The 27,514-nt window shown below is 43.0% G+C and overlaps 1 protein-coding gene across 1 annotated transcript in view; it reads left to right on the top strand.

Annotated features, from left to right (window-relative positions):
* The window catches only part of SLC26A8 (solute carrier family 26 member 8), a 58,654-nt gene that overhangs the window by 16,828 nt on the left and 14,312 nt on the right, over positions 1 to 27,514 (top strand). Inside the window, exons 6-16 of the mRNA XM_056844776.1 lie at positions 2,435 to 2,584; positions 4,805 to 4,887; positions 9,108 to 9,255; positions 12,033 to 12,146; positions 13,142 to 13,219; positions 15,532 to 15,627; positions 18,036 to 18,142; positions 19,593 to 19,662; positions 20,367 to 20,459; positions 20,534 to 20,668; positions 26,612 to 26,959. Coding sequence (XP_056700754.1) covers positions 2,435 to 2,584; positions 4,805 to 4,887; positions 9,108 to 9,255; positions 12,033 to 12,146; positions 13,142 to 13,219; positions 15,532 to 15,627; positions 18,036 to 18,142; positions 19,593 to 19,662; positions 20,367 to 20,459; positions 20,534 to 20,668; positions 26,612 to 26,959 — 1,422 coding nt within the window. The remainder of the gene's footprint in view (positions 1 to 2,434; positions 2,585 to 4,804; positions 4,888 to 9,107; positions 9,256 to 12,032; positions 12,147 to 13,141; positions 13,220 to 15,531; positions 15,628 to 18,035; positions 18,143 to 19,592; positions 19,663 to 20,366; positions 20,460 to 20,533; positions 20,669 to 26,611; positions 26,960 to 27,514) is intronic.

Below are 27,514 nucleotides of genomic sequence, written 5' to 3' on the forward strand. Positions count from 1 at the left end.
TCCTCCTCTTTTTTTTTTCCTGGATCCTTCAGCCCGGGCCTGTTGACGGGCCTCCAGGCGGTTGTCTATTCGCTGGCACAGCACGATTAGCTCCCGAAGGGTAGTGGGTCGCTCTATGTGGGCCAACTCATCCAGGATCCCATCTGCTAAGCCTTCTATAAACTGGTCTACCAGGGCTGCTTCATTCCAGTCTAAATCCTGTGCCACGAGTTTAAACTCTGTGGCGCAGGTAGCCACAGTACCACGCCCCTGCCACAGGCGGCGGATTCGTCTATTGGCATTCTCAGCCTTGACTGGATTAGCAAAAGCTAGCTGCAACTCCCCCAGGAACCCACTCCAATTCTGGAGCAGTGGGGACTGGCTAAGGAGAAGGAGATAGACCACTTGGCTGCCTGCCCTTTGAGCAGACTCAGCACAAACCCCACTTTGGTTCCAGTATCAGGGAAATCCCCTGGACGGAGCTGAATGTACAGCTGACACTGCGCCAGAAACGTAGGGAACTCCTCCACATTCCCATAAAATTTCTCCGGCACAGAGAGGGGGCACTTGGGTGATCTGACTGGGGAGGCCGATAGCTGGAGCTGCTGCTGTTGCAGCTGTTGTTGAAGCAAGGTCACCATATGTGTAAGTTGGGTAACCTGCCCCTGCAGGGCCTGCATTTGGTCAGCAAATGCAGCTACAGCCCCTTCATACTCAGCCAGTAAATGGGGTGGGAGCAATATGTTGCGTACAGGCAGGTCTGAGTCTCTGCTTTCTGCACAGCAATGTATTGGTGCTGAAGGAAGCAGAGCCTGACGTGTATTTTACTCTTGCCGGGAGGGGTCGGCAGCTCCTCAGTAAGCACAGAAACAGTACACGCACCATTCAGAAACAAGGTCACAGACAGACGCAAGCTCCTCGCCCTTAAGGTCTTGGCTGCAGGCCACAGCTTTCTTCGAAGTTCAACAACACGGCAAACCGGACTCCAAATGAAGCTTCTCAACATAAGAGATAAATCTCAGACGAGGTTGTCAGAGACAGCCGGCATGCAATAACATTTGCTCCCACGAGGCACTTAACGGTCAGTCTTGCTTATATTTTCTTCGTGACTCTCCAGGTGATTCAGCTCAACTGTCGGCTTCAGATTCTGATTCCTCCTGCGCCAACTTACATCTTTTGCCCAGAAGCCGGGATGACTTTCTCCTTTGCTGCAGTGCCATTCTACCTTTTACTCTTCTTCTCTCCACTGGTTAAGGAGACCCTGAAGGTGAAAGGCTTTCTCTTCCCTGTTCCTGTTCTCTTGTTTCAGACGGCCAGTCTTCTGGCTCAGAGGCCCCGTCTTGCTGTTCCGGTGTTATCTCTTCAGAGGGAGTGAGGGCTTGTTCTGCTGCCTCCTCCTCTTCTGAAGAGTAACTCTTAGGCTGACTCACAACACTATCCCCCCCTCAGGCCCCCTCCCTGAAGGCTCCGACGGACCGGGTTTCCGAGGGAAGTTCCTGTGAAATTGCAGGATCAAGTATGATTCCTCCTGCTCCAACTTACGACTTTTCCCCCAAAAGCCGGGCCTGTTCCTGTTCTGTTCCCTGTTCCTGTTCTCTTGTTTCAGACGGCCAGTCTTCTGGCTTAGAGGCCCTGTCTTGCTGTTCCGGTGTTATCTCTTCTGAGGGAGTGAGGGCTTGTTCTGCTGCCTCCTCTTCTTCCGAAGAGTAACTCTCAGGCTGACTCACGACAGCCTGCAGGGATGAAATGAGGACACGCTGGCTAAGAACTTGCCCCCTGTGCATTCTGGCCCTGCCCCCTTTAACTCCTCCATTGTTGCCAATTCTACCCCCCGCCCTCTTGTAGTACAGAGGGAATACATTTCTCCATGGCCTGGATGGGAAAGGGTTAACACCGTTTCATGGGCGGTCCTAGCAGCTCCATAGCTAACGGCTCTTTTTCGGCAAAACAAATTCACATCCGCATTGAATAGAGGCCATTCCTGTCTGCTGGAGGGGGCGGATCACCAGTCTTAGATCCTTCTGAGGTAGAGATCTGCCAGGACCCACAAAGGGCCAGACCAAATGATTTTGCAGGCCTTAAACAGCCCCTGGGCCTGATGTTCCCCACCCCTGCTTTAGCACAAGGAACCCTGAGCATGAGAAGGCTGCTTGATCAGCCACCAAGGAATATCAGGTTCATGAGAAGGAAGCAGGCAATGGCAAACCACCTCTGAACATCTGTTTCCTTGAAAACTCCATGGGGTCACCATAAGTCAGCTGCAACTTGACAGCACATCCCACCACCAATCCAACTATATCTATATAATCATCTATGTCAAGTAGTTTCAGTCTGTTGGCAGTATATGAAGTAGAAATCCCAGAACTTAAATTGGAATGACTTCTTCATTTTAAAGTAAGTTAACACCCATAAAAATGACTCCTTCTGACCTCTCTGTTGGTGTTTTCTTTTTCAGAACTTGATACACTATTGCATGGGTCTCCCGAAAGCTAACTCCACCAGTATACTACTGTTTTTGCTTGCTTTAGTCATGCTGAGGGTCAGTAAATGCATTAAGATAACTTACAAACACAGCCCTGTTGAGTTTCCTATGGAACTTTTTCTGGTAGGTATCTTATATTTATGCCTCCAGAGGCCATCATTTTCTAAACATATGAAAAATCAGTAGATGTGATGCTTTAAGCAGAGAATTGTTCCGTGAAGCAGAAATCATTAAACATTGCCTTTTAACTTTGATATAGGAAAAAGAGTTTGTCTTATTCCATCTCTAACAGCCCATTCCTGAGCCAGAGGGCTGAATGGGCTTAGGAGGCGACCAGCCCTCTATGCCGGCATCCATGCCACTTGCACCGCACAAACTGGCACGGATGCTGGCATAGTGCCACTTGTGGCGGCCCCTCAGGACTGCCACAGCAGCATGGCCCTTGGACGCCAGCTCGGCCTCCCACTTGCGGCCTGCTGGCACAAGTGCTCACGATAGCGTCCTGGGAGGCATTCCCAGGGTGTTCCCGGGGGCCTCCTAACCCCTTTCAGCCCAGGAACGCCCCCTTCAGAAACAGCTGTGCTGTGCCAGCTTTTTGTTGGCAAAACATTGCTGTTTTCAATGGGGCTATTTTCCCCATTTTCAAAATTTTGTTTTTTAAAAGGCTTTTTTTTTGCCTTGCAGCAGCCGGGAAACCTCTTTGGAGGCGCTGCAGCGGTGCCTCAGCCACGCCATCCCTGGCTGCTGCAGGGCTCAGGAATGGGCTGTTTGAGCATCTTCTAAGTAATTCCATCTAAAGCAGGCAGAGGTGGCTTCAGGTTGACTGGGAGGAGCTGTAATCCCTTTCCCAGCTTAATTGCTTTACTTAATTGCTTTACGTTATAATCACAACTTAAAATATAGGAGTTGATATGGAAATGTGTATGTCAAAACTAGTAAAACATCTGTGTTCTAATTTATTATGAATTTATCAACCCTTATCTTAAAAAACATTGTCTGCAGTATCAGTATATCCAAAACCTTTGTGCATGGACAGCATAATATTCTTGCTATTCCAGTATAATACATGGCTTGTTATAATGGGTCAGTAGTTCATTTACCCCTCTAACAGATTTAGTTGCATTTTCAGCAAATCTTGAGATTTAGCGTGGGTGCATACAGAAAATACACATTAGGTTTTTGTTTGATTGGTTATGCAAGATAATTTCCTCAGTAGTAATTACAGTAATCCACAATTTTCTAAACACTAATTTATTGTTGCCTAGAATCTATATTTATTAAGAAATACCAGTGAAGTACAATGTGCCAGAAGCCTTTTTGCCCTGACCTGGATGGCCCAATCTAGACCAATCTCATCAGATACTCGGAAGCTAAGCAGAGTCAGCTCCCTTGAATGGGAGACTACCAAGGAAGTCCAGGATAGCTATGCAGAGCCAGGCAATGGCAAACCACCTCTGAACATCTCTTGCCTTTAAAACCCCATGAGGAGTAACCAGCTATGACTTAATGGCACTTTACACACACATAAATCCGGACTGTGGATACTTATTATAACTTTAAAACTGCTGTGATTTAAGTAGGGGTCAATCTTAAAATGTAGAATGTTGTCTTGAACATGCTCACCAACTTTAATTATGAGGCCTTAATGCTCAAGGAAGATATAGTGTAGTGCATTATATTTTGAATTCCCCCCGCCCCCACCCCAAATTAATGTGGAGATCAATCTGGTATTAAAACTCGAAATGGAGAACAGTGTCCTGAACATGTATACAAATTTAATGGTAGTAGTGCATTACAAAGTTAGAAACGTTTATTAGAAGAAGAAGAGTACATTTTTATACTCCGCTTTTCTCTACCTTAAGGAGTTTCAAAGTGGCTTACAATCACATTCCCTTCCTCTGTTCACAACAGGCACCTTGTGAGGTAGGTGGGGCTGAGAGAGCTCTGGGAAAACTGTGACTGGCCCAAGGTCACCCAGCAGGTTTCATGTGGAATCAAGTCTGGTTCTCCAGATTAGAGTTTGCAGCTCTTAACCATTAGAAGGCCAAACAGGCCAGGAGTTAAAGTCCTCGTCTTTGATTTGCTAATTTCAAAAACAACATAAATCATCAGTACTCACAAGGAAACTGTTCTGTACAAACTCAGAGAAGAAATAATATTCCTGGGGATTTTCAAGTATTTTAGTATGATATAAAAATTGCAGGAACACATTTTGAATTATTTTGCTGGTATTTTGCAATCTACTCCATAATTGATATAGGACGACATACTCCTTGATGCTATATAATTTATATATAATCAATAATTTACGTCTGTTGGATAATTCCCTGATTTCTTTTTCAGATTATTGTATGTACCATAATTTCTACCAAAATACAGTGGCATGCTGAATCCAGTATGGGATTATTTGTAATAGTACCGTACAGGTTGGTAATCCACAGCTAATATAATACATCATGTTACAGAATGTTACTGTACAGAATCTCATGAAACTTGGTGGAGAAGTATGTAGTGTAACAGGAAGCTGCCATAATAAGTCAGACCATTGGTTTACAATAGGGGTCCCCAACCTTTTTGAGCCTATGGGCACATTTGGAATTCTGACACAGTGCAGCAATAAAATGGGTGTCACAGGATGGCTGCCGCAGGAGGCAGAAACAGCCACAAAATGATTGCCACAGTTTTACTTCAGTAACACAGACTAAGAATTTCTTTTCATGGGATGTTGGGATGTTTCTTTAGTAAAAGACGAAAGATTTATATGATCTAAAGAGAAACATAAGCCTGGGGTCCTGCTCTTACAAACTTCCTGGTTGGTGCTTGATGACCATTTTTTCAGTTAGCCCATGCTAGTCATGACAGACTAATCTCATCTCCTTTTTTGAGATGCTGGATCAGGGGAATGCTGTAGACATAGTTTATCTTGATTTCAGTAAGGCTTTTGATAAGGTTCCACATAATATTCTTGTTGACAACTTGGGAAAATGTGGTTTAGATCCTATTTCTGTTAGGTGGATCTGTAACTGGTTGACAGATCGCACCCAAAGAGTGCTTGTTAATGGTTCCTCATCCACTTGGAGAGAAGTGACTAGTGGAGTGCTTCAGGGATCTGTCCTGGACCCTGTGTTGTTCAACATCTTTATAAATGATTTGGATGAAAGAATAGAGGGGATGCTTATGAAATGTGCAGATGATATTAAATTGGGAGGGGTAGCAAATACAGAGGGGTAGAAGACAGAGCCAGGATACAGGATGATCTTGACAGGCTGGAGAATTGGTAGGATTGTCAACCGCCAGGTAATAGCTGGAGATCTCCCGCTATTATTACTGATCTCCAGCCACTAGAGATCAGTTCACCTGGAGAAAAGGGCCACTTTGGCATTTGGACTCTATGGCATTGAAATCCCTCCCCTCCCCAAACCTGGCCCTCCTCAGGTTGGCCCCCAAAAACCTCCCGCCAGTGGTGAAGAGGGACCTGGCAACCCTAAGAATTGGGTTAAAGTGCACTTCAACAAAGATAATTGTAAAGTTCTGCATTTAGGTGGGAAAAATCAAATGCATAATTATAGGATGGGGAAAACTTGTCTCAGCAGTAGTGTGTGCAAAAAGGATCTTGGGGTCTAAGTAGACCAAACACTGAACATGAGTCTATCAACATATGTCTAAGTTCTGGCTAGTCTGCAGTTTGCTAAACAGATCATACTGATCAGAGTGACAGCTAGGTCATGTGAGTATGCTGGTCTGATCCAGTTTGTACAGCCAGGAATGGGGATTTCCAGAATGACTCATCTCAGGTGAACTGTGATTGGTCATGAATATGTATATATGTCTGTGTATTGAATGTAACTTTCTTCTTGCCTGAAATATACGTGCTGGCAAAGCACTTTGATGCTCAGAGCTGTGGATGATAACAGCTAAAGGACTCTGTGTATATATTGTAAATAAACTGTACATAGCAGAACTGCGTGGTGTGAAGTTGCTACCAGGTAAACTCCTGAAGTCCAGACACGCTGTGTGCGACAGAGTCAGCAGTGTGATGCGGTAGCGAAAAAGGCAAATGCGATCTTGGGGCTGTATCAACAGAAGTATAGTGTCTAGATTACACAAAGTGATGGTATCACTTTACTCTGCTCTGGTTAGACCTCACCTAGAGTATTGTGTTCAGTTTTGGGAACCGCAATTTAAGAAAGATGTTGACAAGCTGGAACGTGTCCAGAGGAGGGCAACAAAGATGGTGAGGGGTCTGGAGACCAAGTCCTATGAGGAAAGGTTGAAGGAGCTGGGTATGTTTAGCCTGAAGAGAAGACTGAGAGGGGATATGATAACCATCTTCAAGTACTTGAAGGGCTGTCATATGGAGGATGGTGCCAAGTTGTTTTCTGTTGCCCCAGAAGGTCGGACCAGAACCAACGAGTTGAAATTAAATCAAAAGAGTTTCTGTCTAGACATTAGGAAAATTTTTCTAACAGAGCGGTTCCTCAGTGGAACAGGCTTCCTCGGGAGGTGGTAACCTTCCCTGGAGGTTTTTAAGAAGAGGTTAGATGGCCATCTGTCAGCAATGCTGATTCTATGACCTTAAGCAGATCATGAGAGGGAGGGCATCTTGGCTATCTTCTGGGCATGGAGTAGGGGTCACTGGGGGTGTGGGGGAGGGGAGGTAGTTGTGAATTTCCTGCATTGTGCAAGGGGTTGGACAAGATGACCCTGGTGGTCCCTTCCAACTCTATGATTCTATGACTTCTGGCTATGTTGCCAGTTGTCACTGAAGTCAGCACAATATAGCACACTGTAATTATTATAGAGCAATGATACTCAGTGGTTTTGGAGCCACACGCGGCTCTTTGACATGCCATCTGTGTCTATTCTTCACATTGTTCTTTAATGTGGCACCCACCCCATGTTCCAAGAAAGTGAGTTTGTGGCTGGCACCCTGTAATAATTGTTATCATTATTGTTGTTATTATTGTTATTATTTAGATTGTAGGGTTGCCAGCTCCAGGTTGGGAAATTCCTGGAGATTTGGAGGTAAAACCTGGGAAAGGCAGGGTTTGGGGTGAGGAGGGATCTCAGGGGATATAACTTCTGTAGAGTCCGCCCTCCAAAGCATCCTCTTTCTCCAGGGGAATGGACCTCTGTAGTCTGGAGATCAGATGTAATTAGGTTTCCTAACCTCCAGGTACTAGCTGGAGATCTCCTGCTATTACAACTGATCTCCAGCCGAAATATGGCATTGAAGTCCCTCCCCTCTCCAAACCCTGCCCTCCTCAGGCTCCACCCCAAAAACCTCCCACCGGTGGCAAAGAGGGACCTGACAACCCTAGATGTAATTCTGGGAGAGCTCCAGGTCCCAACTGGAGATTGGCAATCCTAACAGCACTGCAGGGGCTGGAGGAGCCTAAGCTGTGAGTCTCCCTGAGCTGTGGCCTTCATGCCAGGGATAGAAGGGCCTGTCTTCTCTGTCAACATCCTTTGTACTCTAATCCCAGGACATAGAGGGCTGCCATGAGGAGAGCAAGCTGGCTGCAGAGAAGTGAAATAACAACCACCATCACAGCAACCACACAGGAAAAGAGAAAGTTGACTAGAGTGGGGTGGTGGTGGTGGTTTTAGTCCTCTTTCTCCATGACCAGCTAGCTCTCCTCTGGGAGCCTTGGCAATCTAACTCTCTTGCCTGAGCTGCTGTGCCTCATGCTGGGGCTATTGAGAGGGCAGAGAAGAAGGCCTTTCCCCTCACTCCAGATACCCAAGGTCTGGCAAAGGTTCAGCAGTGGTGGGAGAAACCCTACATGCTCAGAAGTAATATAGTAGCTAGTACAGTTATAGTTATATATTTAATATTAATAGTTATATTAGTGTATGTATGTTTGGGGTGGAGCATGGGGCATACATTAGTCATGTGATCCTGGTTGATTGTAATTGTGAATGTGGCTTTCCACAAGCCTCAGAGTGAGTATGTCTATTATAAAGCAATTCCTTGTCAACATGTCCCTGACGTAGACATGCATCCTTACAGAATTTAATACTAGTAATTGCTGTAAATTGTACTGCTTCTTTACTTCCAGTGGTGAATGTAAACCAGTAATTAAGAAAATACTCTCCTATAATTACCATGTATGCTTAGTGCACTCATTCTCAAAAAGAGTTGACTAGTAGTATGCCACTGGAAAAAAATATGTTAAAATTATTATATGTATTAGGCTCAGGTGAGAGCCAGCATGGTGTAGTGGTTAAGGTGTCAGACTCGGACCTGGGAAACCCAGGTTCAAATCCCCACTCATGCCATGGAAGCTTGCTGTGTGACCTTGGGCCAGTCATACACTCTCAGGCCTGACCCTGGCTACTATTTGGAGGGGAGACCTCCAAGGAATACCATGGCAGTGAAGCGGAGGCAGGCAATGGCAAACCAACTCTAAAAGTCTCTTGCCTTGAAAACCCTGCAGGGCTGCCATACGTCAGATGTGACTTGAGGCAAAAAAAAAAAAAGGCTTAGCAGATCATTCCCACTGTGCAGGAAATCACCACTGTATAATTAGTACTCTATAGGGGTTTGTGATTATTGGAAAGTGATGAATTGTGAACAAACAGAACTACAGATCATCATCTTCCACATCAGAGGACTCAAAATACGTCTTTTATATTATTCCAGCTTTCTGCCTCCTACATTGCCCGACTTTCCAAAATTGTACAAGATTGTATTACATGCTTTATCTCTGGCAATAGTAAGCTATTTCCTTCTAATATTTGTGGGAAAGAAGTATGCAACTATTCACAACTATCATCTGAGAAACACCCAGGTAAGAGTTCAATGTCATCAACTGACTAAAGGGGATTTATTTTTCTTGCCAAACCGAACAAACTACAAAATCTAGCCCAGGGGTGTCGAACTCATTTGTTATGAGGGCCCGATATGACATAAATGTCACTTGGTTGGGTCGGGCCATTTGTTCCATAAAATTTAATGCCAAGTACCAGAGATACAAACTTTATAGGAGCCACAGGCAAAGCCAATTAATGATATTATTGTTTACTCAAAATACAAACATGGTTAAAAACAATAACATTGTTAATTGAAAGAAAATACTGTAAGAGTGATATTGTTTAAAGCATGTTTGTATTTTAAGTAAAAAATAAAGTAAAAAATAATATCATTAATTGGCTTTGCCTGTGTCTTCTATAACATTTATATCACTTATCCATGGTAATATATCTTTTTTATTTTAAACTGAGGTGGGGATGGCTGTCTTGGCTGGTGAGCCCACAGCCCTCCCCCAGTCCAGAAAGACAGGAAGAAAGAGAGAGAGGGAGAAAGAGAGAGAGAGAGAAAGAGAGAAACAGAGAGGGAAAGAGAGAGAAAGAGGGAGGGAGAGAAAGGAAGAAAGAGAAAAAGGAAAGAAACAGGGAGAAAAAAGGGGAGAGAGAAATAGAATGAAAAGGAGGGAGAAAGAGAAAGTGAGGAAAGAAAGAAAAAGAAAGAAAGTGAGGGAGAGAGAGGGAGAGAAAGTTGGGGAGGGTTGCTGGCTCAGTTCCCAAGGCCACTGCAGCCCCAGGAACCCCAGAAAAAGATGGGAAGGGTTGTTGGCTGGGCTCGTAGGGCCACTGCAGCCTCAGGAAGCCCAGAAAGGGACAAGGGAGGGTTACTGGCTGGACTCTCGAGGCCGCTGCAGCCCTTGGAATCCCAGAAAGGGATGGGGGAGGGAGATTGGGGGCATGACAATATCTTTTGCTTTATAATTTTGTAGAACAGGTGATCAGGATATAAAAGTATTAAGATATATATAAAAATGATGAAACACTTTAGAAAAACAGTTTACATGTTTGTTTCCTTCAGAGAATGTTAATTGGAAGGAAAAATGTTTTGAGATCTACACTGAACTGGTGTTTAAAGGAATATATTGTGCTAGTATATGAAGACTAGCTGCTAGGAGTACTCCATTTATGGTTGTCCAGCTCTATCAAGTTAATGTTTTCCTCCTCAGCCAAAGCTTGATTTGGGCAAATAATATTCCTGCAGGAAGAGTAGTATGCAAAATGTAGTAGTCACCCATTCAAACAATTTGGACACTGCTACTAAACACCCCATCATCATAAGATGACAGTCTCACAAGATAAAGCCAGAAATGTTGAATGTTCCCTTGAGAGTTCTTTTTGGCCATCAGGATGACATCCTTGTCTATCTGCATTTCAGCCTATACTTTCTGCATAGTGGAAGGCTGCTTCCTAGAGTAAGAACATGTATACCACCTGCCCTGTCTTCATTCTTTTGCAGTCTTACCAAAGGCTAATTTCTTTGCATGGTTGAGTTGGAGAGCCTTTAGAAATTAGAAGGCTCTGCTCCCCAGTGGAGGTTTCAGAAAGAGCAAGTCATGCCTCCTGAAATGGATAAAAGCAGTCAGCAGTCATCACACAGTATCATCCTCTTGCTGACGAAAAATAACCTTCTTGTAGAGCTTCAACATTTCTTTAGTGCCAAGTTTAGATACAAACAGTGCATTCCTGAAGGGGGGGACACAAATGCTCTTAGGAGCCGGCGGGACCCCTATGCCCGTGTCCGTGCCACTTGCACCATGCAAACTGGCATGGACGACAGCATAGTGCCACTTACGCTGGCCCCCTTTTCCGTGGCAGCAGTGCAGGGCTCAGGCGCCAGCAGGGCCTGCCACCAGCATTCTCCTGGTACAAGACCCTGCTCCGGCGTCCTGGGAGGCGTTCCTGGGGCATGCCAGGGGGCAGAGCCATTAGGCAGCTTCCAAACCCCTTTCACCCCAGGAACACCTCCTGGGATGGCAGTGGTCCTGCGCCACCTTTTTATGTGGCTCAGGCCCGCTTTCCCCTATGGGTGGGGGAAGGCTTTTTTCTGGTTTTATTTGGAAAAAATGCTTTTTTCTCTCCATGGCAGCCAGGAAGCCTCTGAGGAGGTTTCTCAGCTGCACCGTCCCAGCTGCTGCGGTTTGCCCCCACTTCAGGAATGTACTGTTAGGTAAAAGTAGTCCCCTGTGCAAGCACCGGGTCATTACTGACCCATGGGATGACGTCACATCACGGCATTTACTAGGCAGACTATGTTTATGGTGTGGTTTGCCATTGCCTTCCCCCGTCATCTACATTTTACTGACCTCAGAAGGATGGAAGACTGGGTCAACCTTGAGCTGATTACCTGAAGCTTGAAAAAGCACGAATTACTGAGGATAGTTTCAGATGATGCTGTGTTTCTGTGGCAGTTTCTAACTAACTTTGCAATTGCTTTAAGAGTGCCAGATAATACCATGGATTGGAGTCTATGCTGCACCAGGAGAATACCCCTAGCATGACTTCCATCATAAAAACATTGGCACATAGACTTCTATGCCTTGTCATTTCTCTTTTGTGGCATGTAAATCATCTCCCCTTCCTCCATGTACAATAAGATACTTAATATAGCTTTATAAATAGGTGCACTGCAGTTTATAAGCAGCCATAGTGGTTTTTCATCAGAACCAGGGAAGAAGAGAGAAGATTCACTGCATGATTATTCAAGAGCAATATGTATTTTTAATTTAGTGATCTGGATTAATTTTTTTTTTCTCATACGCAGGACTTATTAGCTATTGGACTATGCAATATCTTTGGTTCATTTTTTAAAAGTTTTGTTGTTAGCTGTGCTGTTTCCGCAACAGTTATTCAGGAAAAGACAGGTGGGAAAACACAGGTGAATTGGTTTATTATGAAATCCACTTTTTTTTACAGAGCTTCATTTAGGTTATTTACTAAGATCTATTTTCCTTTATGCAGTATGGAGTTCTGAGATTGAAACTGTAGCTCAGTGGTTCCCAAACCTTTTCAGGCCACTGCCCCCTTGGTTCCACAGACTCATCCCCAGTGCCTTCTACCCTATCTTATAAGAAGCATTGTTCAGAATTGTGGTTTGCACAACCCTCTAAGGAAGATAATAACAGTAAAATTCAGAACAATAGCAGCCAGCAACCCTAGCTGGGTTTGCAAAAGTGCCCTCCCCCCATCCTTAAGATTATTGTGCTGGGCTTGTGTGTATAACCCTTGGCACTTAAAAAAACTGCTGGGATTCTGCTGGGCTTCTGTTACACATTGGTTCTGTTGGCCTTGCAAAAGTCTACACACACACACACACACACATTATTTTGTTCTGCTGGGATTCTCTAGTTTGACATTGGTTCGGTTGGGCTTGCCACATTAGCTTGTGATTACTGGGCTCTACTTTGCTTCTGTCAGGCTTGTGTTGGTTCTTGGTTGCTGCTGGCATGCCTCTTTGCTTTTGCCCTGAAGAAAAAAGGCTGCTTTCCCCGCAATTGAAACAAAGGAGGAGGGACAGGGCACCTTCTTTGGGGGCCCATTTAATTGGACCCCCTGACCCAATCTTCTTGACACTTGGAGATTCTTCTGTGGTGAGGCACCAGCAGCTCTGCTGAAAATTAGGTGCCTCTAGCTTAAAAGCCAGCCCCCCAACCCCCCGGATAGTTTCCCCATAGGCTATAATGGAGGCGAACTAATTCAGATTCTTGAATAAAACCCTAATCTGAATACCATACTGGTATTGGAATTCAGGGATATCAGGAATGCTGATATTTTTCAGTTCCAATATACTGGAATCCAAACATAATTTTTTAATGAATGCCCCTAATAATCAGTACCAGAATATACATGTCTAATGCTGTGTTTTTCTATTAGCTTGCAGCTCTAATTGGAGCTTCCATAATGCTGGTGACAGTGCTAAAACTGGGACAGTACTTCCAGTCTCTTCCTAATGTAAGTGAATGTGAAACAGAATCTCAGTAAATAACAGCATTAATTTAATCCCTTTGTTCCAGAGGGGTAGCTGTGTGAGGTGGTTGCAGCAAAAATAAACGAGTACCTTAAAGACTAACAATATTTTATTTCAGCATAAGCATTTGTGGATTAGAGGCCACTTCTTTAGCTCCTCTAAGTGGATCTTCATTATGCAGACATTTTATGTAGGAGTCGTGGGAAGTGGACAGGGTAAAGGGACAACAAAATACAGGAAGTACAGGGGAAAATAATTATATGACATTCAAATCTACTACTATGTTTAGCCAAAAGGAAGATAATTCTGAATGTAAATAATCTCTCCAAGAATTATACACAGATAGGGTGTACATAACTGTAGGTGAATTTAAGACAATCCCTTCTTTTTCTAGATGGCACGGGGGGTGGGGGGGACAGGTAATCGTGAAAACAGCGAAACTATTCAAAAGTTAACTCCAGTGAGTTATTCAAAAGTTAACTCTCTAGTGAGGTGGAAATGTCAGCCTGGGCTTGAGATTTCTATCCCGCTAGAACTGTAAACAATGGTTGGTTGTGCATGGCTGATTTGTCTTGCGATTCTCCTGCAAATGTCCTGATTCTCAGCTCACTTCTATTCTGCGATTTATCCAGGTTATCCAATCCCTGTTTTGTCCCGACATTAAGATTACTTCCACATCATCCGCAGTTCTTTTGTAGGTGTATAGTTCGGGCATGGGTTGATCTTTCTATGGCCCAACACACCCTCATTCTACTTTCCCCCTCCTCCTCTTCCTCCTCCCATTTCCCCTCCTTCCGTGATCTCGAAATAATTTCCGCTGTATTCCACAATTACTTGCCCACCGGGTCCATTTTTTAAAAATGTATTGCGTTGGTACATCAGTATTTCAACCCTTTGTTGGGATAAGAGAGCCTTTCTCACTCTCCCACCCTTGCCCTAGCCACTCCAGCATTAATCTAAAACACCAAATAATGCACAAAAACATCAACTGTTAGGTCACCCACCCACCCTTTTCCTTAGTTCCATCTTTGCTATCCCAATCACGTGTTCTTTTGTGTGAGCATTTATAGCAGTAATGACGAACTTATCGGCAAAACGAATCTGTTCTGTTGTGCCATTTTTGGATAACTGCATACAATACATCAGAGCGTAAACACAATTGATGTGAACTGTAAGTACGTCTAGTGCTTTCACTATTAAATTTTGTGGTTTAGGGGACAAGGGTGGCCAGATTTCGTTTTTTAGTCAGCCTTTTTTTCTTCCTGAAATGGCATCCGTGAGCGCCACTATTTTCTGTGCTCTCAGATGTTTGGAACACCATCCGTATCTGTGCCATGAGAACAGCCATGGTTCTTCTCATGGGCAGTCTAGTGGGTGGGATGATGCAGAGAACTGTTTCACAGACGAGCTTGAAATTCTTGGCTCAGCCTCATTCCATGCGTAGTGAAAATGGCCACTTGGTAAATATAAAATCAAATCAAAGATTCTCACCATAATGCTCATGGGGGTGGCCTGTGACAACTACACAGAATGGTGTAGCCAATCCAATCCAATCCGTTGAGTCAAGTGTCACCATGGAAATTATGATAATTCAGTGATTTTTCATTTTCAGGTTTTTGTAATGAAATGATGATGTGACAGCATTCCAGTATACCGGTGTACCAACAAACAGAAGGGAAAAAACCCAGTGTGCCTGCTCAATGTTTAGCCTGCCCTGTCACCAAAAACAGCCAATAACAATGGGGAGACAAAAAAGGCTGGGGCAGGTGAAAGGCTGACCACTTCCAGACTATCTCGCGTTAAGCAGAAGGGCACTATGCATGAGGACATTCCTCCCTGTTCCATTGCATTATTAAAGCAGGACAGGGATCACCATGCATAAGGTTTTCAGATATCGGGATATAATAGTGTGAGATATGAGAGGGTCTAACCAGGGACATCCAACCCATGCATAAGCAGCCTATCTTAGCAAAACCTAGGATTCTTTCATTACAGGTACAGGTACAGTTCTGCTACAGAAACCTTTCAGGAATGTTGAAGTTTATCATACTTGGTGTAAAATGAAGATATGTATATAGATGTCACTGTAAAATTATCCAATAGGATATTACAACACAACACAGACTATCAAGCATGACAAAAACTGTTAATTCTTACAGTTGCATAAATCAGATATTTGAAGGACTTACTGTCTCAGCTTATCTTACAATTTCCTGTACACCCTATTTAGAGTATCTAAATAGGATATAAATATAATATAATATAAAAGGATAATCAGGTTTTCTATTTTTCACAGGCTGTTTTGGCAGCCATTGTAATGGCCAACCTGTTCCCGTTCCTTGAAAAGTTTATGGATGTCCCTGCCTTGTGGAGGCAAGATAAATATGATTTTGTAAGTGTTATGATCCACATAAGGTTGGATTGGGGTAACAGACTATTCGGGTACAATGTACACAAGGTAGTATCTAGTACAATTAATCATTTGCCACAGAACAAGAATAAGCAGCCTGTTCTAAATGAACGTCTATCCATGGGCTGCAGTGAAATTTTATTTACATATCATATAATTAATATTTGCATAAAGATGGTGGACGTGGTGCATGTCTATTCTGATTTCCATTTGTACAATTTCTTTGCTTTGAAGAGAGTTGTTTGAGACACTAATAAAAAATTACCATCGCCATTATTGAACAACATAAGTATGGCATTTCCATGGCCGTGTCCACACTTACCATTTGCAGCTCCGATTTCTGTGGGGTTTCCTTGCATGTTCCCACTTCATCTCACCCGAAGGATTCCCAGGACGTCTCCAGAGCGCAGTTTCTCCGCGGTAAGAGGATCCGCTGATATGGCGAGTTAAAAAAATAAAACATCCTCCACACTTGGTGCCTTAAAGTAGGAACATGCAATGCGTCCTCAATCCACTTCCTGCTGCCAGCCCATTTCCTGCTGCCAGCCAACCCCCGCACCCCTCCCCGCCTCCCTTACTAATGCTGGACCAGTCGCCGTCCTTGCTTGGAGCGCCGACTGGGCATTCGTGGAAGCGTGCCAGTCTGAGGATTTTCAAGTGAGCGGGGAAAGGAGGCGCGGTGGGAACAGGAATTTAAAGGCGGTTTGGATTCTTGTGTACTGGATGCGTCTAATTTGCGAGGTAAGTTGCTAGTGCGTTCACGGGCCATATGTGGAATACTGGGCATCTCTACAATGTATTTCAGGAAAGGATAGCCTGATCTTACGGTTCTGCTGTGGTGGCAGAAGCTGTGTCACAGTTGTAAAAACATTCTGTTTGTATAAGATCACAGTCATATGCACGTCCAGCCCCAAAGTAGAAAGCAAAACCAATAAAAACAAGAAATAACAAACCCTGATTTCCTGCAGCATCCAAAACAACTCTGCCACCATCCACCAATAACTGTGTTGCACACTAATTATGTCCCTTTGTAACCCAAACAGGGAAGATAGCACTTGGCAAACATTCCATGACATCATACCACTCAGTACACCTTCCCTCCAGACACACAATGTGGGAAAACATAATGTGGCCATTGAGCCAACACTTACATGTCCATGTTAGATAGTTGCATTGTAAACAGCCTGCACATTTTGCAGGGGCTGCTCCATACTTCTCTGATCCTGCAAGGCATTAGGTACCATACATATTTGGCCAGCACTACCACAGATCAAAGTGTAAGGGCTGGTAACCATGCCGGACTGTAGTTGTGCTCCCCATGTTACACTAGAATGGGATTTTGCGGACAGTACAGCAATGGAGTGCCTACATATCTGCCAGCCCCCTCCCTTTCAATATGGTTTGGGCTTACTGGTAGCAAGTATTATGTAAACCAACGGTGTTTGGGGGACACAGCAGTCCTTCCTCTTTGTGATATTTAATAGCCACTTGCTTAAAAAAAAAATCAAGACGACAAAATATCAGAGAATAGAATCTTTTAGAGGCATGTGAAATTAAGCAATCACAGGCAAGTAACAATCCAAAATACAAAGCTATCTTTTTGGTATATGTAAGGATTATCTAATCTCTGAGCTAAAGATACTGAAAAGGTTGCTGGCTTTTGTACAGAATATTGTTGCAATATTAGTAGTTATGTGCTTGGATATTTTACAGTGTGCTGGACCAGTGGGCTTCTAACACCCCATATTTGATTTTACACATATGTTCACAAGTTCAGACCTTTGAATATTCTGCATTGTTCCAATATACAATAGATTACATTTGCACATAATTAAATGAACAATACTAGAACTTCTGTCATTTGTAAACTGGCTTAGTTTACATACATTGTCATGTTGGAGATTATGGGAATTTTCTTATTTCTAATTAGGGATCTCTAATAAAGGATGAAAGGAATTTTAATTAACATTTTTCTAATATTTAATTATTTTAATGTCTATTTAGTGCACTTTCTAATTAAGAGCCTCGTGTATGGCCAGAAGGCATGTGATACAGCAACTTTGCTGAAGTAGGTCTGGGTATGATCAGTATGTGGATAAAACATTTTCTGGAACCTTAGGTTACATGAAAGAAAGGCAGAATATAAAATGTCATACTTTAACAAAGAAACTGTGTTGCCTGAAATCTTTCAGTTATAACGTTTGGAGTGACCTATAAGTTTTAAGGACTCAAACCAAGACCCAGACACAAAGTCTGTACGGAGGAAGAATCTTTCACATTTTTCATTCCATGTAAACTAAGAATGAGTCCACACAGCTTCCATTTTACTTTATCTGACTAGGCATGCCCTTAAATAGCTAATACTTTTCTTGTTTCTTTTATATTTAAAGGGAATTTGGATTGTGACCTTTTTGGCTGTACTCTGTCTTGGTCTGGATATTGGATTGGGAATTGCTATGGGATTTGCCTTTTTCATAATAAGTGTCAGGTCACACAGGTACTGACTCATATTGTAGTGCTCTGTTAAGGAGCTGCAAATTAATGAGTGTGGAGAAAAGAAATTCTGTAGAAAATAATTGAAAACTACATTAGAAGTCTAAATAATAGATGATCTCTATGGGTATCAGGTGTAACCAAGAAGAATGTGATGAAGATGATTAAATAGAATAGTGGCAATCTTAGGGCATTCTCCATCTCTTGGTGTCAGATGTGAAAACCTATTATTGGGGACATGAACAGTAATTCTCAACATAAAGCCTATGGGTGCCATGGTACATATCAGTGTGTCTCCTGCTACCTGCTTCTTGCACTACTTCTTGGCCTCTTCCACATGCCTTTCTTATCTCTTTTCAAGATTCCTTCTTCTCTTTGTCCTCCTTCACCCCATCCACACTCCATCCTTTTCTACTCTTTTATTTGACACACTTCACATTCCTTCATTTCCCTTTCACTTTTTCTCATGAGGCCTTCTGTCCCTAACCATCACCCCACACAGCTTCCCCAGATGGCTTCAAACTGTGCTAAAGGAGATAGGACAATTGAGATGTCTTTGTGAGGGATTAGTGGGCAGGGGTGGATAGCCGCCTCCTACAACTTCTAGGCAATAGTTGCAGTTTTAAAGGTTAATGGATTCCTGAACACATAGTATATGGCTCTGCCTTCATTGGCACATGAGTTTTCTTGAAATCTTGTCTTCATAACAACTACCAGCTAAAATGAATGGGAAGGAGAGGGACACTCACTACAAGAAGTGAAAGTAAAAATATGACAAAAGCCAGAAGACACAATGAAGGGACGAGGAAAATAGATGATTTGCACTTCCTAAGTAAGGAACTCCTGCCAACTCTCTCACCATGCTATTTTGACAAAGTAACTTGCAGTAGTAACCTGCATAAGGTTGAAAGGACCCCTCTCTTAACACTAAGGATCAGGCACTAGGGTTTGTAAGTGATCCCTTGCCCAGCTATTTGTGCAATGTTCTTGTAGACTATTTCTCCAGGAATAGGTACTGATCACTGATGCTGTACTGGTAAAAGGAACACACTGGATTCCCAACATTGGGATGAGGGCTGACATGTCCCCTTATAGTGGTGATGAGACCCATATACTAGATCTAGTGCTGTATTTACATAGCATGACAGAACACGTCATTGGGCCATATTTGCTGTCTTTTTTATATCAGTTTCCTCAAAGTTATGGGAGTGGGAAAAGCTGTGTAAAGAAAATTTATCTCTTTTATATGAGAATTCAGTTATTTGAAACTAGTTGTATAGTTATCTGTGTTCATCATGGCATCTGTACTAAGCATATGAATCCCCAAATATCATCTTGATAAACTAAGATTACTTCATGGGTACTCCTAGGGGGGAAAAGACTAGGATGAACATTTTGGAGCCACTAGTTCTACTTAAACACATAGAAGAAAGGAGATCTAACTTATTTTTCAGAATGAAGATGTTGATATTGGGCCAGATTCCAAATACAAATATTTATCGGAGTTTTTCAGATTATGGTGAGGTAAGGGGGAAAATAACTATCATTTGCTATAACAAGTCTTTTTCACTAGCATATTAGCCAGCGCATCAGTATAAGAACTATGTATATTATATGATAACAGGCAATGAAGAGCCACGTTGGGGTGGGGAGACTGCATAATCTCAGTTGCTGCTTTATGTGTCTGAATATATCTGGTACTAAAGGTAAAGGTCATTCCTGACCCATGGGGTGAAGTCACATCCCGACGTTTTCTAGGCAGACTGTTTGTGAGGTGGTTTGCCAGTGCCTTCCCCAGTCATCTTCTCTTTACCCCCAGCAAGCTGGGTACTCTTTTTACCGACCTCGGAAGGATAGAAGGCTGAGTCAACCTCAAGCTGGCTACCTGAAACCAACTTCCGTTGGGATTGAACTCAGGTCGTGAGCAGAGTTTGGACTGCAGTACTGCAGCTTACCACTCTGCGCCACGGGGCTCAAAGGAGCAAAATACTCTTCTTCTGGCGGTGTCCCGTTTATTAGCAAACAATCTCAATTACTACTTCTAAAATAGGCAAAGCACCTATAAAAATGATCCTATGGATCTCAGCTGAAATTCATGTTAGTAGTAGCTAAGATACTTTTAGTCCCAATGGAAGGAAATGTGAACAAATGTCCTTTTATGCTTCCTAGTGTCAGCAATTAGAGACAAGTACGAGCCACCAAGATTTACATGTTGCTTTCCTTTTTAGGCCATAGAGATACAGGGAGTAAGAATATTCCAGTGCTGTTCCTCCATTTCATCAGCCAATATGAGACATTTCAAAGACTACTTGTTGAGAAAGGTAAATTATACTTAGAACCTGTAAATTAGAAAAACACTGTGGCCTCTGATAAACTATCTCTATTTATGTTTCAGATGGATGTGAAGGCAGTGCCACTTGATGAAAATGAGATGAGAGCTTTGATATCAGTCAGTCTATCTTGTGTTAGAGCACAGAACAAGGATTTACAGTGTGCCTGTGTTTGCGACCCACCTGAACCATTACCCAGGGTCAGTGGTCTCTCATTTTTGGTTCTTTTTAAATGGACTTCTTGTGTTACAGAAAAAATGTAAAGTTTCACATTATCCAGAAACTTGTCATTGCCAATTTTCAACAAACTTATCATTATCTTCCCTTTTCTATAAGTGCTATCATGCATTGGTTTCATCTTCAGTACTGTAGTCTGAATTTTTAAAAGTATACTGCAAGTGGAGGTGTTTCCAGTTTCCCCCCATATGCTATACAAATACTAACAACAGTCATCAAATTAATTACTGCATCCAGAAACCATCATGGCAATCAATTTTTTTAAGCAGTTTAATAAAATTGTCAGGCAATTGATACCACCATTTTTGTAATCAAAGATTCTATACTATCCCATTTTTTGTGTCATCAAGTCACAGTTGATTTATGGCAGTGATGGCGAACCTTTTAGAGACCGAGTGCCCAAACTGCAACCCAAAACCCACTTATTTATCACAAAGTGCCAACACGGCAATTTAACCTGAATACATACCCATCAGGGCTAGTCACCAGTGATGGACTTTTCTTCCAGAAATTTGTCCAATCCCCTCTTAAAGGCATCTAGGCTAGATGCCATCACCACATCCTGTGGCAAGGAGTTCCACAGGTTAATTACACGCTGGGTAAGTGGGTGTTCCTCTTTTAGTAGGGGATTTCACTGAAAGGTGGGAGGCGCCACAAAGCCCGCGTTGTGGCCCGAGCGCTCTGCTACCCTCCAGCTATGCCATGCTGTGAGCTATGCTCCCCTCCAACCTAGCTCCTCTCCAACCCCACCACGGGAATCATCTTTGCCACAGACTCAACAGGCTGCCGTCCGCGCTGCACCCTCATGCCGCATGTGAGCCGCCCGACATGTGAGCCACCCTGCTGCATGTGACAGGGGAGGGAAGAAGCGCTCCCCTTGGGCTGCTGGGCAGAGGGGCGGGTGATGTGAGAAATGCCCTCAGGCATGGAGAGGGAGAGGGGAGCAGGCCAGCCCTGCGTCCCTCTGGCTTTCTAGTAACAAACTCAGGTGAACTCTGTGCTGGGGCGATGCCGCAAGTGTCCACAGAGAGGGCTCTGAGTGCCTCCTCTGGCACGCATGCCATAGGTTCGCCACCACTGATTTATGGCAACCCCATGGGGTTTTCAAGGAAAGAGACGTTGAGTGGTTTGCCATTGCCTGCCTCTGTGTCACTACTCTGGACTTCCTTGGTGGTTTCCCCATCCAAATACTAACCAAGGCTGATCCCACTTAGCTTCCAAAATCTAACAAAATTGGGCTAGCCTGGGCTATCCAGATTGGGGCCCTATCCCAATACTCTTTAATAATATCTAGGGTAACTCTAAAAAACTGCAGAGTCTGACAGACTTCCATGACATTGCCTACAATTATTCACTGAAGTATGATATAGGCAATTTAACCTGTATGCTGTTAAATAACATTGATATGTGTTTTAAAGCAATTCTCTTTCAAGTCTGCAAAAATTAACAATGGAAACATTACCATAACCTGATCCATATTCATTTGGGGAAGCCTACACATAATGAAAAAACCTTCCTTCCATCACCTCTTAACTCTTATGCTAATAGCTGCCGGCTTGAGGGGGTAACAAACACAAATAACTAAAGCATCATTTGACAAAATAACAAGGCTCCTAGGGCAGCTTGAAAAGAGCACTGAGAAAAGAGAGATTTTTTTTAACTAAGGGGAATAAGATACACTGAAGCGGTGGACTCTGATCTGGAGAACCAGGTTTGATTCCCCACTCTTCCACATGAGCGGTACAGGCTAATCTGGTGAACTGGATTTGTTTCCCCACTCCTACACACGAAGCCAGCTGGGTGACCTTGGGCTAGTCACACTCTCTTAGCCCCACCTACCTCACAGGATATCTGTTGTGGGGAGGGGAAGAGAAGGTGATTCTCCCTTAAGTGGAAGAGAAAGTTGGTATATAAAAACCAACTATTCTTTTTCTTGAAACAGTCCAATAATATCAAGCGCTCAAAATAGCATCAAATACTGGAATGCCCACGTTGAGATAAAACTATTCCAACCCCCACTCTTGTGCAACCTGTAACACTCATTAAGGGGAGGCAGGGAGGCAAAGAGGTACAGTAGGAGTGGAGAACAGGGGTTTACTGTTACCTATCAGTACAGGTCCTGAGTGGAGACTTCTTCAAGTAGGGTCTCAAGCATCCATGCAGTCAATAATCCAAAAAAGCCCCAAAGAAATATACAGGCTGGGCGGTTTTGGGACCAACCAGAGGGGTGCTTGCTAAAGTGAGAGACCCAATCCACATGTAGATTGAAGGGCAGCGTAAGGGAGGGGGGTGTCCTGCTCTTCTTAGCTGGATGTTTGAAGCAGTCTCCTGTTTTTCCTGTGGGATCAAAAATAACCTGATTAAAGAGATCTGGTTTTGAAATGAAAGGGGGGGAACCTGGGCATTCATTAATATGGATGGAAAGATTGCCAAGTAGAGACAAAAGAATGGGGAATCAAGTTGTTTTGAGGGGGGGTCCCTAATGGTGGATTGTGCTTTGGTGTTGGGGCATCCATTTTGTGCCAACTTCTCCGTTGGAGCGCATGTGCAAAAAATAAAAATTAGAGGGAAGTGGGGAGAGCTTCCAGCACAATCATCCACTACGTCAGAAATGACGTGACACTCCCCACCAGAAAATATCACTTTTAGAGAAAAGTGCGGGGACAGGATAAAACTGATATGGGAAAACAGAAAACAATGTTGCACAGGGAGGTGTGCAGACAAAAATTGTGGAATTCAATTCCAAGCCTCGCAGATCAATCACATGGAAAATCTGGGGTAAGCAACACAAAAGAAAAAAGGCCATCCTCTAGGAATTTGAATCTCTTGAGTCTCCCTTTTAATGTCCTTCTAACTAGTGCCCTTATTATTGTAAAGTTTCCTCTTTTGAAATAAAAAAATTACTGTTTTGGACTTTAGGGATAACTTTCCATTGACATGAATGCTGAAATAAATAGCATAGTGGTCACTGTTCTCCGTTAGTGCAACATTTAGATCTCACAACAGGTCTCAAGCTCAACTCATAATCAGGTACAAGATCACTACTGGTTGGCTGTGTGACTACCTGTTCCAGTGCACAGAGATTTATGATGTATAGGAACCTCATTTCTACAGCATGACTTAAGCACGTATTTACCAGGTCAATGTGAGGGTAGTTGAAGTCAGCCAATTTCACAGCATTATCTGCTGCCATTTATTTCAAACCAATGTTTCCACTTTTAAAGAAATATTTTAAAAATAATGTTAAGAAGCAGGTTCATTTTTATTGTTGATATCCTACCAGATCAGGAATTTTAAATTCTTTCCTGCATCACATGTTAATTTCTGATGACAGTTTCTACCACTAAATTACTGTTAAATAGTACTCCAGTGTATTTTCCTGGCGATGTTGTTAGAGTTCCCAGACAGATGTCACTGAGATAAATGCTTTCACTTAATTCCTGTTACTTATACATCTATACACACTTTCAGATACAAATAAGTCCATTTTAATACCGCCAAGTGAGGCATGTTATTAATAACTTGTTGAGAAAATATAGGAATTTAAGGGTGAAAATGTTATCTAAAGGAACAATGACTGGTATTTATTTATTGTTATTAAATTTGGACAACTTTAATTTGCACTGTGTAAAAAACAAAACAATGATCTTACAGCAGTGATTTGCTTGAATTGCAGCCCATTCCTGAGCCTTCAGCAGCTAAGGACGGTTTCCCAGCCGCCAAAAAGCTTTAAAAAGCCTTTCGGAGGCTTTTTAATTTTTAAATGGGGCATTTTGCCCCATTAAGAACAGCAAGGCTGCACCAGTAGGTTTACCAGGTCCCCCTTCTTCGGTGGGAGGTTTTTGGAGGGGGGGTGCGCAGCCCCAGAAGTGCTTCATCACTTCCGGTGTACACCCAGAAGTGCTGCATTGGAAAGGGCCAGTTATCACTCGAACTCCCAGTTTGAGTGGTAAAGGCCTGTTGCCATGCGGCACTTCCGGGTGTAAAACACATCATAAGGGGCCGTTTACCACTCAAACTGGGAGTTAACCGGCCCTTTGTGATTCGGCACTTCTGGATGTAAACCGGAAGTGACATGTCGCCGCTTGCACGTGTTGCCCGCCGACCCTCAGCTGATCAGCAGTCAGCCAGGTGGATTGGCAGGGGTTTTCCCGCCACCACCTGGCACTTGGCAACCCTATGCGCCAGCAAAAAAGCAGGCACAGCAACACTGTTCTCCCTGCTGGTGTGCTTGGCTGAAAGGGGACAGGAAGCTGCCTACTGGTATGCCTGTATTATTGTATCAATTCCCAATGACAATAACACAGTAGGAGGTTGATAGTTCAAAGCAGTTTGTTTATTAGGCCCAATATACACACCGGGTGAAAATTGCCCAAATGCGCAGGACAATTCACACAAACATCAAAGGAGTGCAAGCACGGATGTAATCTTTGGTAATGGGAGGTACAAAAGACGAAATACATGGCGTCAATACATAGAACCAATAATAGATATTTAAGGATTTGAATACCCTATTAGAGATTCGGAGGCGTTACATAGAAATGGTGATCTCATTCTCACTAATGAGCAGTGAAGACCCTCATGGTCAGGTGCTTTTCTATTTGATCCTAAATTACTGCAGTTCTTCTTATCTTGGACCCTGGCAGCTGCCAAGGCTAACTAAGAGGGTTCCTAGCTGGTTCTTATTTCTGGAAAACCAGCTTATGCAAGCATACTAAAGCCATCTATGGATTCTTTAATTAGCTTCTAACTAAGGAGCAACAGTGGGCCTCTTATACTTGAGGCCTGTAACATATGCAAGTTCTTGGTGTAACTATACAAGCCACCTCTAATATGCTGTGTGTGGCATGTTCATGAGTGCAGATATACTTTATTGAGTACAAAGAATATATTTCAAATCAAAGAATATATTTCCAGTACATTTCCCATAGCATATAATGATTTCAGGAATTACACTGGCATCTCCTCCCCCTGGCATGCCCTAGGAATGCCCCCTGGGACATCGGCACGGGGCTTTGGCCAGTGGGACTCTGGCAGAAGGCCCAGCTGGCGTCCCTGGTGGAAATTTTTTGGAAATTTTTTGGGCAGAGCCTGAGGAGAGCAAGGTTTGGGGAGGAGAGGACCTTCAATGCCATAGAGTCCAATTGGCAAAGCGGCCATTTTCTCCAGGTGAACTGATTTCTATTTGCTGGAGATCAGTTGTAATAGCAGGAGATCTCCAGCTACTACCTGGAGGCCAGCAACCCTATTTGCAGGTGTGTTTTTCAGCATGGGTGGGATGTGTTCGCCTTTTTAAAAAACCTGTGTTCCTTTCTGAGGTTTACTGAGTGGGTTCTCAAGTTCCACCACCAATGTAGTCTTGTGCGTGCTGGGAATGGTAACAGTGGGATTTGCCTTAACTTTTAGAACCAAGAACCTTATAGATTTGCACAGTGTGCTGTAGGAGGTATTGAGATATAGATATAGATATATTTCTCTGCCTTTGCTCAAGCCTATGTATCAAAATGAAAAATTCACATTCTGTTTAGTCCCATATTGCATCAGAATGTGTGTTGGAGAATTGCTATTCAGTAAAAAGAACAGATACTGACTAACTACCTTCTGGCTCATAATTTTGTGTCTAGCAAAACAAGAACTATATGTTTGCCATAAAACTCCATGCAACTGAGTTTCTATAAAGACAAATATTAAAATTGTGGTACTTTATTCTAACTTTAAATTACTTAGTTCAATTAAAAATGGAATAGTTCTTGGATGTGAAGTTTCTTTGTTGTTATGTAATAAGACTCTGTATGTCTTTATAATACTTCTATTAAAGAGACTTTGAACAGTGAGATGGAAAAATATTTATATGAATCGCATATTGTCCTATCCTGGTCTAAGATTTCATTTCTCTTGTACCCTAGGTACCTTATACAGAGAAACTTGTAAGACGAGTTCATACTTCTAAGGAGTCTTTGTCTTCTTCTTCTTTGGCCCTGGTACGCTTGACAAGAATTGATAACAAATATAATTCAGACATTCGAACCATGCCTCCTCCAGTTGCCAGAGAAAGGGAAGTAGGACACGACTACGTAAAGAGAAAAGAAGACCTGTCCAGATTATGGTTTTGCTCAGACCCTCCTATAACAAGATCCACAACTCAGTTGTTCCCAGTTGATTCAGAGTCTGCAACATACCTGATCCACACCATTATTTTAGATTTCAGCATGGTACACTTTGTGGATTTGCAAGCTTCCTATTTATTACGTGAGGTGAGTCACTTGAATTATTGTATCTTAGTTACAGTAAATATATTTATTTTCAGTAGCTCCTGTTACGTGTAAATGTCAGGTACTAAAAAAACACAATAGTGTGTTGGATACAGTGAACCATGGGCAAAAGGTTAGAGTGCTGCACTGATGGAGAAAGCGGTAAAATTTTATCTTTTCTCTATCAGCACAGCTCTGCTGATGGAACAGACTAGAAGATGACTTCACCCCTTCTCCTGCTTCAGTGCAGTCTTCCATGTGGCCATTAGTTCATGCAGGTCCTACAACCCTGAGAAATAACTTTTGTGGTATCAGAAAGGACTGATGGTGGAAGAACAATGGAAAGTGAAAACAAATATGCTTAAGGGTGCTGTATAAGCTCTGATGAGTTTGTCAGTGCAGTTCTATACAGAGTTTAGTTCAATGGGCTTAGACTTGAGTATCTTTGCATAGGATTGCACTGTAAGAATGAATGGATCAGAACAAAACAGCACAAAACAAGAGTAAGAGAAAGCAAGTATGGTCACGTTAACATAAATATTTGGTCTAGGCACAAAG

This window comes from Euleptes europaea, chromosome 2 (genome assembly GCF_029931775.1).
Source record: "Euleptes europaea isolate rEulEur1 chromosome 2, rEulEur1.hap1, whole genome shotgun sequence".
NCBI lineage: Eukaryota > Metazoa > Chordata > Lepidosauria > Squamata > Sphaerodactylidae > Euleptes > Euleptes europaea.